A 13,681-nucleotide genomic window follows, 5' to 3' on the forward strand; every position below is an offset into this window, starting at 1 on the left:
CGCACAACCCGAAGAGGCGGCAGAGAAGCGGAGCGAGATGATAGTAACTGCAGGAGGGGGAAAAAACGAACTCAAGGGAATGCAAAAAACAGACGCAGACAAGAAGTCACAGCGGCGAGATAAGTGGACCCAATGGATGGGAAGAAAACATGCAGTGGCGGGGGTGGTAGGGAGAGGACTACGAGGGGAGGTGTGTACATTGTACGAGAGAGCCTTCACATGTATCGGGTTTCGTCGTCTTCTTTTTTTCTACGCGGCCTCATGTAGGTTAAGAGAAAGCACCAAATCCCCAAACGGGCACGGCTGCACGTGCTGCAGTTTGACCTTGGAGCAGAGAGCGAGAAGTGAAACCAACGGCTCCGTGGACACAACGTTCGTTTCACTCGTTGGGCTCTCTGCTGACTCAGCCTCTGCGCCGAGGTCCTCGAGATCCACTTCGCTTGAGAGCAAGCCTTTGTTGAGGTTGGGAAGTGCGCTCATCGAGATCGACGGTACAAGCGTGCCCATGCGAGGTCTCTGCCGGGAGAGGCGGCTTTTGGGCTTCTTCTTCGGCAAAGACGGCGAAGGGTCAGACGGCGACTGCTTGCGGGAGCTGACGAGCGTGCCCATGCGGCGCACGTGGTCGGCGTGTGACAGCCACACCGCGTCCTCCAAGCGATTCACGAACCCTACCGCGTCCGCGTGCGATGCATTACCGACACTGCCCGCTGGGTGGCGGCTTGCAAAGACGCTGCTGTGTGTTATCGGAGAGCTGGGACGGATCGCCCGCGATCGATCGAATTCGAAGAGGTCCGGTACCGCGGCGGGCGGTAGGGCCAACTCCAGCACACCCTGTGCTGGGGACAGCCGAGTGCTCGGCATCAGCGGGGAGACATTCGCTCCAGGGCTGCGTTGTCGGTGGGACGAGAGAGCCAAAGAGGTGGCCGGCGCAAGGTATGGGGTAGGCAGGGAGGACTTGCCTAGAGAACCCATTACTTCCGGTGAAGTGGACTGTGAGGGAGGATCCGCATCGCTACCGAAGCGCCGCGAACCAGGGCTCCCGGCTCGAATCGGCGCTGAGGACTCTTCTGCCACACAGAGAGTGGTGTCCCTTCCCCTGCTGCCGGGCGCCGGCGTTGGGGAGACGACCTGTGTGCCAGGTTGAACCCAGGAGTTGTGTCGCCAGGTGCGGTCCACCGTCACGTCGATGCGGACAAAGTCGTCACTGGACCACAAATACTGCCGCCGCGCATGTGTTGGGATCGTTGGACATTCGTCGGCAGAACGGAAAAGGCGCAATGTGACCCGGTTGGCTGGAGAGTGAGGTGTGCGTACACTGCCCCACGACGTGTTTCGCCGCACGGGAGAGTTGGGCAGCGATGCGACATGCCCACCCGGCGTAGCTGGGAAATGGTTGCTGGTTACGTCGTCCGTTGCTGTGACGCAGCTTTGCAACACGACACCATAAATCTCCTGGCATCTGAGGTGTGCAAAAAGGACGCGCACGAGCGTGTTGAGGGCTTCGAGTTGTTCAAAGTCACGCGGTACTGAGTGATCGGTCGCCGGCTCACGGTAGTCCTGCAGCATCCACACTTCCACCGGAGAGTCGTTGAGATACACAACGAGATGAAGAGGGCCACGGAAAGGGGCGGCTGCGTTCGGCGCAAGAGCACCGCTGCTCCAACTGGACTGCCTCCAAAGCTCCTCTGCCTCCTCGTAGCTCCCCGTATCCCGCATCAAGAGGCCACCAAAGTGGAAGGTGACAGGGCCCTTCTCATGGTCTTTGTAGTTGGGCGACCGCGCATCGCGGATGAGGCGCAGGAGATTAACCAGTAGCGGTGCATTATCCACCGAGGTGCGGAGCGATTCCATGGCGGACACAGACCCTAAAGAAAAAGAGCCTCAGGCAAGAAGAGCTGGACGCTTAGGTAAAGGGATATGGACACACACACACACACACACACATGCAACCACAAAAAATGGGTTGTATGGGGTGTGTGGGTGGGGAGAAGAGGTGACGTGGAAATAAATAAAAAACAAAGGGCAGACAGACAATCCTGTCGCACCACTCCTTTGTTCGCGTCAAAACACTATATGACTGCAGACCGGCGACCGCAGTCTTGCACACACGATGGTGCCGCACCGCCCACCTTCCCGTCTTCCGTGTGTCTGTAGTCAGGGGCGCGTGTGTGGCGCCACCACGACTTCGTTGGGCGATATAAAATACCGTAGAATAGTAAACAGAAGGCAGTGCGGGCTTGTTGATCTACGAGGTGCGAAGGAGCTCTGTTGTAGGGGCGCACACTGCCAATTCGTGCTAGATGGGTAATGAGATGAGCAGAAGTAAACACAGTCTCCCAGTGTCGACTAAGACGGAGGAGGGAGTGTATGAGGACAACTGGCAGATGAGTAAAAATAGTGATCTCGGGGTGACAGGTGTCCAGAAATGTACAAGCACTGTGGTGAGAGGTTGAGAGAAGCTAGCTACATGAATGGGGAACAGAACCCCCCACACACACAGACGCACACACACAGACGCACGTGGCCCTTGGAGAGCTTCAGTGCCACTGCAAGAATGCAACAGCAAATATAAACACACGCCGCGGAAATCTCGACAGTTAGCAGTAGGAAATGTATGGTATTGCCGTTGACCCTCTCAGCTGTGATCTCGTACTTGCACCAAGAGTGGGGCCAAAAGCACTAGATCCTCACACATGAGGGATGGGGGAAAAAAAGGCAGTACAGGGAAGATGGTGAGAGTCAAGATGCCTGCAGAGGTCAGATTAGGCATGGTCAAGACATGACCTGAGCGGACGCTGTAAACGCTTGAGCGCTGAGCCGCCTTCGAGATGACAGGCACTGGTAGCCTTCCCCGCCCCCCCCCCTCTCCTCCCTCCCTTAAAGAGGCCGACACACAGGGGAGAGAAGTATGTTTGGGTGGTGTGTAAGAAAGAGAGCGGCAGTGGCTCCTTGGGGGTGCATACACAATACATCTGCCCGGTGGTGCATAGCATCTTTTTTTTTTCACCCCCACCCCTTTCTCTTGTGTTGTTGTTTACACTTTACCCGACAAATCCATGGATCCCATTCATGTGAAGAAGAGGAACGAAGGAGAGAGAGAAAACACAAGCATCACATGTCCATTGATGTCCTCGGATACCCCCCGCTCCCCCGCCCCGCAGCACCATATCGTGATAGGGGTGCCCGCGACGGAAAAATCAGCCCTTCTCTTCCCCCCTTTTCTTTCTCTATTGGGCCCGCTGTCTCACATCTGCCGCATGAGGATGTCCTTACAGTAATCGACTTCGAAGTCCTCCAGGTCCTGCAAATTCAGTGTCAGCGTCCACAGCCCGTGTGCTTTCACCTGCCGACCCTCGCTAATGGGGGCATTCGCGCCGACCAGGGGGTCCATGGAGCGCGTCACCGCCCATTTGCGCTCCAGTGTCATCTCTTCGCGGAAGCTCTCGACCATTAGATTCACCACAATTCGGCCAACCGGCACGACCTCCCACAACTCGTCCGTCTGTTTGCGCTTTATTTTGGAAACTCGATGCACCTTGTCCGCGTCCTGCACGGCCCAGGCAGCGAGGTGAATGTGGCGTGCACCCTCGCACGTGCCAAACATCATGTAGTCAAAATTCGAGGTCTTCTCGGAGACGTCGATGCAGCAGACGTCACGCACTTTCAGTGAGGTCAAAATCTCGCAAATCTCCGTCACGTCCACCAGTTGCGCCTTGTTAGCGTCTTGCCACGTTTCGTCCATCACGCCGTTCACCTCCATCTCGAGCAGCATCTCAGCGAAACGCTCGTCATCGTAGGGGAGTCGAGACGGGTCAGGTAGTCGTCTCTCCTCGCCGGTGCCCCGCATGGTGATCGCCACTTCAGAGTCGGGAGTCGAAGTCGTGGGAGGTGTCAAGGATACTTCTGCATCTGAGTCAGCGGATGGGTTGGCGGGATGGTCTGCATAGGCGGCCTCTTCACCTGGTGCAAGACCCGCTCTTGTGTTGCTCCGTGGCCGCGGAGCTGCAATCTCGTCCAAGCCTAGTGGAATGCGCAAACGTGAGTAGCGGGCGCCTTCGTCCTCTGGCACGGTACGGACCACATTGAGCACCTCGTCGCTTGCAGCATCTTTCTGCCCTGTTGAGGCCGATGCTGATCCTCCTGGAGGCGCAGCGTTTTGTGGTGCCGCGGTTCGGCCTATGAGAAGGTCAACATCTACGAAATGGTCGTCTTCCTCTGGAGATGTCGTGAGTGTCGGCTGCTGGCGTGTGAAGGAAAGACTGGAAACCCCCCTCTGGGACACCCGCAGCACCGGTGAGATGACCCGCGCGCACACAATGGAGAGCTGTAATGCGGCCCCTTTGCGAAGCATGCGTGAGTATGACTTGAGCTTGTGTAGCCCTAGTTTCAGGTTGGAGAGAGTTCTCGACCGTGCAGCATTCTCACAGACCACGATGTAGAAGCCACAAGGTCCGTTTGTGCTCGAAAAAGGTCGTGCGGGGGAGGGGTGAAAACAAGGGGTGAGAGTGAGTTTTTTTTTTTGGATATTGAGGAACAAAAAAGAGTCGATATCTGTAATGTGATGGGGAAATCTGAGACAGCCAGGCGCCTGGACAGTCCTCCGGCCAGAGAAAAGACCTTCCTTTTGGTGTTTGGTTCGAATGCTCACACGTGCAAACGAGCGGTGGGTTCAAATGGTGCACCATGAAGACAAACAGTAGCACGAGGCCGTCACCTGCGTAAAGAAAGTGACGACATGCACCGCGGTGGCAAAATCTACCATCCGCGCCCTCCCTTGCTGCTGCCTCTCCAAGTCCTCATCCGCCCGCCCCCCTCCCCCCCCCCCTCTCCTGCTCCTCTACTCGCATTGAACGCGTTGGGTGGTTTTCCTTGCATCACCTTTGCTGTTGTTGTGCGCCACTAGACATGGCGGAGGTGCTGCATCGAAGAGGGACAACCAACAACAACGACATATAACGCACACAAAGTCGGTAAACAAACTCCGTCTCCCCCCACTCCACTTTGAACACAGAAAACGTAGCGCGCCTGGGCACCCGCACTTCCTCTTTGCACCACATAACCCGGAGTAGCGAGGGGGAGAGGGAGAAAGTCACAATCGAGAAGGGGAGGGGAGCTGGTCAGCTGAAGACAGACGCAACATATACAATGTCACGACACCGCAGTATGAAGAGTAGAAAAGGACTGATATGCACATCAAACCTCAAAGGGATGCGAGTGTCGTTGTCCCCTCATCCCCCCCTCCCCTCCGAAAAAAAAAGCCGCGTGAGAGTCGTCGGGTGAAACACATGCATATACTGCGCACGGGAAGATTTTTTTTTGGGAGGGGGGGCAAGGAAGAAAAACGAGAGTTCTAGAGATGTAGCAAAGCCAATAGGAGTACTAGACGCGTGTAAACAAGAGAAAGGAAACGGGTGGTGAGGCCCATTGTGCGCGACACTCCACTGGTAGCAAACAACACGGTTCGTCGATCGTACTTTGTTCCGCTGAGGAGTTATAAAATGGACAGGGAGCAATGCACTTTTTTTTTTTGGGGGGGGGGGGGGGAGGGGGTAGAGAAAGCAACAAAAAGGGCAAAAAAAAGAAGTTTAATGCCCCAGAGAACGAAGCCATGCTGAGGAAGACAAAAGACGCAACAACCAGCATTCACGGCAAAATGAGACTCAACCAATGCAACGCCAGAAAGTGTACTACGCCCGACACCGAGGGTGGCGTCCGAAAAAAAAAAAGAAGCGACATGAGGGGTGGGGTGGGGGGGGCGGGAAAACAAACTGTATCTCTGTACGACCGTACAAAGGCCCCCGCCCCCCTCCCCCCTAAAGAAACATCCTCGGTACACACGAGTATACATGTGTCGCCGGAGTGTTAGGAAAAGAGGTGGTGGTTGACGGGGTGCCGGTGAAGACGATCACTCAGAACGCTTTAATGACCTCCTCCAGACAGCCGACGCATGCACAGGGTGCTACTACGAGCTGAAGGCAAAGGGGAAGGGTGTGTGTGTGTTGGGGGGGGGGGGGGGAAGCAGCGTACCTGCATCCTCCTCTTTACCCACCACACCATGGAGCGAACCCTCCTCTGCTGCTACTGTTCAACATTGCCCACCCACGTAACATGACTGCCCTCTTCAATGTCCTTGGCCCCCTTCACGTTTCCGCGCAAGTCATTGTCGCAGAAGGTACCGCCGCCATTCTTGCATACCCAAACCCCTTCGTAGGCGTTCTTGGTGAGGGTGTTGTGAATTACGTGTGGATGACCGCCGGTAGTGACCAGCAGCCCGGCGTTGCAGTTGCCGCGGATACGGTTTTTCTCGATAATGCCTGCACCCTTCTCGAGCACGTAAATACCGGCCTCTTTTCCGCCCTCGATGACATTATGGGTGATCTTCGGCGCGGCGCGTGTCTTCACCAGAACGCCGGCCTTACCGTTGTGGCAGATTTCATTATCACAAACAAACGGCATGGCCCTATCACAGCAGAAAACACCAGCCTGAACGTTGGTCAGTATCCGGTTCTTGCGAATCACTGGCACGGCAGACGCCCCCTTCACGACGATGCCGCAGCCTGCATTTTGTGCAATCACGTTATATTCTATCACCCCCGACGCATCCTGGCAAAAGATGCCTGCCTCGGTACCATCAGTGATGCGGTTGGCGCGAACGCACGGTGTTGCGTCCTTCTTGACCAGAAAAGCAGCAAAACCACAACTAGAGAAGGTGTTGCCCTCGTACAGGCCCTTCGACTTCTCGAGGAGAACGACGCCGGCGGCAGTGACATCAATGAAGGTGCACTGTGTGATCCTTGGCTCTCTTGATGTCGGTTCATCGTCTCCTGAATCCTCCTCTGCGCTACTTGCAGGGGGAGAGCGCACGGCCAAACTCGGAGAGTGCAGCCGTCGTGGAGTTTGTGCGCCGTTCGCGGGTGAAGGGGTCTTCTTACCCCCGCCAACCGTTACACCACTGCCCTCGACGCACGAGATGCGACATTTGTGGAGTCGCCACTCACCGCCAGTCATGGACACTGCCGTCGGCCGCGACAGCCTCTTTGTTGAGACTGACGTCGTCGCGTTCGCTTCGGCATCGCGCAGCTTGGGGCGACAGCGGCCAACGTGGCGAAGGATAAAATTTTCCACAGTGCCTTTGCCAGACTTGCAATGTAAAGCAAAAGGGCTATCGACTACCTCCAGCATCGGCGGTGGCGACTCGCCCACCAGCTTGATGCTGTCTGGAAGTCGTGATGTGAGTACGAGCGGCACCGTGTGCGTCGTATTGCCGGCGACGAGAATTTCCCGGATGTGTGGCATATTCTCGACCGCTAGCAGGGCCTCGACAAGGCTCGGCACATCATCTGGAACACGCAACAGCGTCTCCGCAACCCTGCCGTTGTTGCCGAGCCCGTCACGGCTCGCCTGCAAACGCTGTGTCATGGAGAACTCAGAAATGGATGCGCTAGATCCTGGCAGCGCTAGTTGAAAGCGGGTGAAGGTCCTGCTATTCATATCACGGTCGCGCAACTGCGTTCGCGGGCTGATGTTGTTTGTGGAGGGAAAGAAACTGGCCTTCCTCACGCTCGTGCGCGTCTGGTCTGACGTGTTCCCCGATGAGAGACCTCGCGAGAAGGAGAGCGTCGGCTGCTGCTGCTGCAACTGTGTCGCCGACAGCGGCGTTGGGGAGGTGCCGTTGATGCTGTTCAAAAAAGACGACAAGGTCGTGCGGTCGTGGCTCTGGCGTGAGTGGTGTTTGTGACGGGCACAATCGCATCCAGTACAGAAGGCAGCCTGGCAGCTTGAGCACATGAGGGATGCGACTTCGACCTCGCAGACGTCGCATAGCGGCTCCGCTAGCTTTGGACAGCTCATCCCAGCAAAGAGTGTGGCAGACATGCCGAGGTGCGGAGGGGATGTGGTCATGCTCGCCAGGCGGTGCAAGATGGACAACGGAGATGGGCGGCTTCTCGGTTCGCGCTGCAGCATGTCCCGTAGCAGCGTTGCCAGCTTCGTCGAAAAGCCCATTTTCGTGATTTGAGGAATAAAAGCGTCAGCCACCTTTGGATTTTCAAGCAGCATACTGTTGATCGGCTGCTCGCGCAGCGTCAGGAGCTCGAGCAACACCACACCAAGGCCCCATATGTCCACTTTGCCGTCGTAGCACTGCTGCAGCATCCGTTCTGGCGCCAGGTAGTAGGGCGTGCCCACAACTGAGTTGCGACCAAGCCCCACTGTTGCAGCGAGACCAAAGTCGCCGATTTTGATATCTTTGTATTCGTCGAAGAAAATGTTCGTGGGTTTTAGGTCACGATGAAGAAAGCCTTTATCGTGAATAAACTGCAGTGCCGCCGCCGCCTGCTCTAGCCATGACAGCGCCTGCGCTTCTGTGATCGTGTGGCTGCCCGTCTTCATAAACTCCTGCCGGGCCTCCCGGACCAAGCCTTGCATGTCACCGTTCCTGCAGAGTTCCATCACCAGACACACGGCAATCTCGTCCTCGTTGAGCAAGTGCAGCCCGACTTGCTGCCGATGCTTACCAAGAAGGGCGGTGGGAACAGCCCCTGCGGCGCTGCCCTGCTCCGTCCCTCTCACTGTGGTTGAGGGGGTTTTCGTCGTCACCTGTGTTGCGGCCCCGTGGACGGCGTTTCCAATATCGGACTCGCTGTTCGACAAGTTGCACAGGTCCAGGCTATCCTGTTGTGGGCAAATTGCCGCCTCACGCTGCTCACCGCCGCCGACGGTTTTGCTGGAGCTCGCGCCTTCGCTCTTCTCGGCGAACTCGTGGCGAAGCTCGGCGCTGTTAAAAACGAGAAAAAAGTCGACGTACGAGACGATCCCGGGGTGACGTAGTTGCAGCAGCACTTTGATCTCCTTTAGCGCCATGTTCACCTGCCCCTGGTCGGTGCAGCAGATCACCTTCATCGCATAGCTCGCCTTTGTGGTGAGGTGCTCGACCTCGTACACGACACCTTGGGCGCCGTCGCCGATTTTACGCTTGATGCTGTATTCCTCCATTGCCTCAATGGCTCACGAGCGGTCACGCTTCACCTCGTGTTGGTGCGTAAGTGTAAAAGAATGCCTCGATCAACGCACACACACCGCGATGGAGGAGACAAGGAAAAAAAAAACGTCACTTTTGTGCTGATGGTCTGGTGGTGAGAGAGAAGGCAAGAAAAGAACCCTGCAACATAAGAAAAAAAAACGAGGGTTCCTGATCTGCACTTCACAATACAAATAGTTTTGTTTTTATTCACAAGGGAATCCCCCCCCCCTCCCCACCCCTCGGGTGTAGTGGGCGTCTCGGGTTGAAAGCCAATGAAGTACCCTGAAGGACTCGAGGCTCACAAAGAGCTGATAAGAACCTAAAGTCTGTACAGAGCTGTGTACGTGTGTAAGAAAGAAAAAGAGAGAATTCTCCGACTCAGCCCGAAATCACACTAGAAAAACTTTCCTACGCGCACATCAAACATCGAAAGGAGAAAAAAAAAGAGAAAACAATCTTGAACCTATAATAAGTCTATCGATGGGGAAAAAGAAAAGAAACACACAAAGGGCGAGAACAAATCTATTCACGTCTGGAAAGAAGACCGCAAGCAGAGAGGAAGGGAGAAGGGAAGTGAGGGGAACAACATAATGGTGCAAAAAAAAAAAACGGGACCCCTTCTCTGATGTTACACGCTGATACTTGTCGATTGTACACTTCCATATCACCCGAGATTCTAAGAAAGAAGAGCCGGACGAAACGGAAGAAGGAAAGGCCTTATTCTGGGTGACTTCTGGTGAGGTGTTGAGCCACTTGTGATGTGGTCTCTCTCCCCTTCCCCACCCCCCACCCGCCCCCTCGCTTTGCCTCTGCCTTCGCTCACAGGCGAGCGATCAGCGTTGGTGAAAACCTCAGAAGGCCAGATGAAGAAGCGGCGGTACACCTAGCGCTGATACAGCCCGCGCCTGCTTCTACCACTATGCTTGTGTGTATGTGTGTCGATGGGTATGGGGGAGAAAGAGAGCCAGAGAGGGAAAGAAATCAAGGACAACAGTCGGTGGAGGTCAATGAACATAACAGGAAGAGGAGGCAAGTTGGCGCGCATTTGTGGTTTGGGTGTGTAGCGGTACCCATGACAAGCTCTATGCGCCCTTCCCCATATCAATGGTATGGTTTGAGTCAGGAGATGAGACCCCGTCGCGAGTACAGGCGTGGCGGCTTTGTGTGGCAATTGCCCTCCCCCTTTTTTTTTCAACCCCTCTTTCCTACTTCTTGCTCGCGCTGAGGCAAAGAGTTGCACAGCGTAGATGCAAGGCGAATGCTGTAACACTCACGTGAGCGAATTTTGAAACCGGGAGGAGGGTGTTCATCTGTGCGGCAAACAAAAAAAAAAGGAGCCCCCCCCCGCAGCAGTGAAAAGGGTTTTTCCTGTTTTCGTGACGGTGCGGTGCAACAACACTTGGACACGCGTGAAGGAAAAAGACGATCACGGACGCACCCGCTCGTTACACTGTCCCTCCTTTCCACTCCCTGCACACACACAAAAAAAAAAACATTTGCACTTTTTTTTCTACGTTGGAATCGCATCATCCGCGTAGGCCCCCGCCTCCAAGGCGCGTATCTCACGTTGTAAGCAGCGCTCCACACTCGTCGCCAGGCGAATCTGTGTCACCAGCGGCCAGGTTCGGCTCTGCGCACGGGACGCGACATAACTGATGTAGTCTGCCGAAGGGTTATTGAGCAGGTTCAAATAGTCCGGCACTGCCTTCATGACGGAGTCAATCGGCTGTATTGTCAAATCGCCGCCGTAGTGCTGCGCAAATAGCAAAAAGATGACCTCCCATCGGCCGGAGCGGGGGAGCAAATGCAAACTGAACAAAGCCGTCAACACACCACCGCACAGGCTCACCCATGCGAACCACAATTGTGTGAGCCACGAGCCGCTTGTGGCGCCAATGTGGTAAGATTTCGGTGGCCGCAGAAAAGGAATCACGTAAGGGTTCACCTGACTCACAATGAGGTAGTTGACATCGAAAAGCTGGCTGAGCAGGTGTCGTGGGATATCCTGCGCCATGCTGCCGTCGCACCACAGCTCTCCAGGAAGGTATGGCGCGAACGCACCACCGCCGAGGCTAGACTTCTCGATGAGCTGCACAGCCGTGAAGAGGCCGGGTAAGGCACAGCTAGCACTCACCGCACTCCATATGACAACATCCGGTGCTGTCACGTAGTTCAGTAACGCGTGCCGATCAGCAGGCATTCCTTCCTGCTCGCTACGCGTAACAGAAACGTTCAGAACCTTTCCACTGAGATGATATGCCTCTCGAAAAGTCATGTCTCCGCACTGACTCCGCATGCACTCCATCAGTGACCGCACATCCATCAGGGAACCCGTCTTGAAGAAACGCTTCAGCTTGCCCGGGAGGCCGCTGTCCTCTTCACCGAACGGCGACAGGTGCATCGCCTCTGTTGAGAGGACGTGGGACTCCATAAAGGCGTGAAGCTCGTCCGGTGACTTTGTGCAGATTAAAGCGGCAATAATGGATCCCGCGGAGGAGCCGCACAGAATGTCAGGTAATACATCCGCCTCATGCAATGCACGAACGACGCCGGCGTGGTAAGTGCCCATAGAGGAGCCGCCACTGAGCACCAGTGCCGTGCGACCGAAGGAGTGCAGCACTTTTCGTAGTACGCCGAGGCGATGCTCTACTGTAGGCGCCGCTGGGTCGTTTACAGAGATGAGTTTTCGCTCAGGGTGATACTGTGGCCGCTGCGTGGACGGCGATGCGCAGCTGTCGAGGAAGCTGACGAGCGACGCACAGAACCTCGTAAGTTGTTCAAATAAGGCGCCCTCTGGTGAAAGGGGTGCGGTCGCCATAGACCTCTTCAAGAGCGGCGACGTCAGCGCCATGGGTGCCCCCCCCACCGATAGCGGTAAAGTCACGCTCCCCACTGCTTTGCCCTCGGCGCGCAACAGAGGGGTCTGTGGCAGCGGCGGCAGACTCGCAAGGGCCTCGGCGTGCGACACGTTAGTGATCAAATTGGCCGTCGCGCAAGATGACGACCCCATCGACGGAACCAGCACGAGATCATCTCTGGTGACTTGGGTGTCATTCTCCCACGCCAGAGTGGAGGTGTCGCTGGGCAGTGTTCTAGTGCTTCTCGTCGTGAGCGGCATTGCGGCAGAGATGGGACTGCTCTCTGCGTACTGCAGGCACAGGGAAGTGCTGTTCTGACGGCTTAGTGACGAGGTGGCATTCCTCCACGGCGCTGATCCCGTCGACATTGACTGGCGTAGCTGTGATTGCCACACTTGCTGAATTTTGGCCGTCACGTCTACTCCTGGCAAGGTCGCGGGTGAACCCGACTGTGTCGCGGTCCACAGTGGAAGATGTGTGACGCCCCTCAGCGGCGACCTCACCGCGGCGCCGGTTCTACCCTCCAATCGAACCCAACAGGGATGCAACTCTCGCAACAGGGGTGCGGTGGATATCGCGGAGGGTTGGCGCCCGGTCGATGAACCGACGTCGCCGGCCATGTTTTCGCCACGCCGCGTACCCGCTGCGTACGCCGTGATGAGGCACTTGATACTGTCTACGTAATCCTCCAGACATTGCGGGGCGCTGTGGTAGTAGCAGTAAATGGAGGCATCCATCAGGCCGTGGGCGTTGCGCCTCAGCAGCGAGCACAGGAACGTCTCCATCGCATAGAGATTGTTAGACCGAACAAGGTGCTGGGCAGCGGTGGCATCAACGAGGAGGCCGACAGCATTGCACCGTTCAAGTGGGGGGGCGTCCTGAGCCCATTTCGCTGCACCACAGTAGTGGTCCAGACTCGCGGCTGCTTCGACAAAGGTCGCATAGCTTTCGGTCGTATTCATGACAGACAAGAAGCGCTGCGTCGTGCGACGGAACTGCACACGAGCCGGGTAGTCGCTCAGCCAACGAGGGATCGCAAAGAGACGAGCAAGGAGGCTGTGGGCGAGATCCAGGAGAAAAGAAAGCAGGCGCACCTGCTGAATCAAGTAACAGAATACACGGCAAAAAACGGCAGCTACTTCGTGCGCTCGACTGAAAAATGTGCGTGCCAGTTTGGCTAGCGGAAATGAGGAGCTCTCCTGTCTCGCTTTCTTCACAGAGGGGGGATTTTTCCACGACCCTCGCGCCGCCTTCGACTGTCGGTGGACTCGTGTCTGCGCGTCATCCCTGGAGGGACATCTCGCTGCACTCCGACGCAGTGAGGATAGTGGCGTGGATGCACTGATTGGCATCGGTGCATTCGCAAGCCGTGCTTCTCTGCCAGTTCACAGATGTATATGTAGAGGAGTAAAAAAAAAAAGATCCGTTGAGGCGTGGTTGTGTTTTCGAAAAGACACAGCCAGCGATGAGCGCACCCCCCCTCCCCCCTTTGCACAAGCGCAGCAGCCACACCAAAAAATGGCCTCGTTGGTGTTTAGGTGTTCCTGCCAATCCCAGCACTGAGAATTGTGAATCGAGAAGACAAAGAGTAGCCAACGCGGAGCAAGAAGCGAGTACTGAAGAAAAGCGTCGCACCCACAACACTACACACGCAGGTAATACACACAATACACACCGCCCGCCCCCCTCAATCAATCTTGCCACAGATACAGCGCAGCCAAACTCATAAACACACATATATATATATCTGTATATATACGAAGCGCAAAAGGAAGATCGGCACTGATTAGAGGAGGAAAAC

General features: G+C 55.9%; 4 protein-coding genes across 4 annotated transcripts; all 4 read right to left on the bottom strand.

The window, feature by feature from the left end:
• Window positions 1-249: 249 nt before the first annotated feature.
• Window positions 250-1,851, bottom strand: JKF63_02995 (uncharacterized protein; the record flags this gene model as incomplete). Its single annotated transcript, XM_067899017.1, has 1 exon — window positions 250-1,851. One exon carries the CDS (start codon window positions 1,849-1,851, stop codon window positions 250-252), a length of 1,602 nt encoding a protein of 533 aa, XP_067755461.1.
• Window positions 1,852-3,244: 1,393 nt separating this feature from the next.
• Window positions 3,245-4,351, bottom strand: JKF63_02996 (uncharacterized protein; the record flags this gene model as incomplete). The annotated part of the gene is made up of 1 exon (XM_067899018.1): window positions 3,245-4,351. One exon carries the CDS (start codon window positions 4,349-4,351, stop codon window positions 3,245-3,247), a length of 1,107 nt encoding a protein of 368 aa, XP_067755462.1.
• Window positions 4,352-6,078: 1,727 nt separating this feature from the next.
• Window positions 6,079-8,994, bottom strand: JKF63_02997 (uncharacterized protein; the record flags this gene model as incomplete). Its single annotated transcript, XM_067899019.1, has 1 exon — window positions 6,079-8,994. One exon carries the CDS (start codon window positions 8,992-8,994, stop codon window positions 6,079-6,081), a length of 2,916 nt encoding a protein of 971 aa, XP_067755463.1.
• Window positions 8,995-10,532: 1,538 nt separating this feature from the next.
• Window positions 10,533-13,232, bottom strand: JKF63_02998 (uncharacterized protein; the record flags this gene model as incomplete). Its single annotated transcript, XM_067899020.1, has 1 exon — window positions 10,533-13,232. The coding sequence occupies one exon, from the start codon at window positions 13,230-13,232 to the stop codon at window positions 10,533-10,535; it is 2,700 nt and encodes an 899-aa protein (XP_067755464.1).
• Window positions 13,233-13,681: the final 449 nt, after the last annotated feature.

The sequence above is a fragment of the Porcisia hertigi genome, chromosome 30 (genome assembly GCF_017918235.1).
Source record: "Porcisia hertigi strain C119 chromosome 30, whole genome shotgun sequence".
In the NCBI taxonomy this organism is placed as follows: domain Eukaryota; phylum Euglenozoa; class Kinetoplastea; order Trypanosomatida; family Trypanosomatidae; genus Porcisia; species Porcisia hertigi.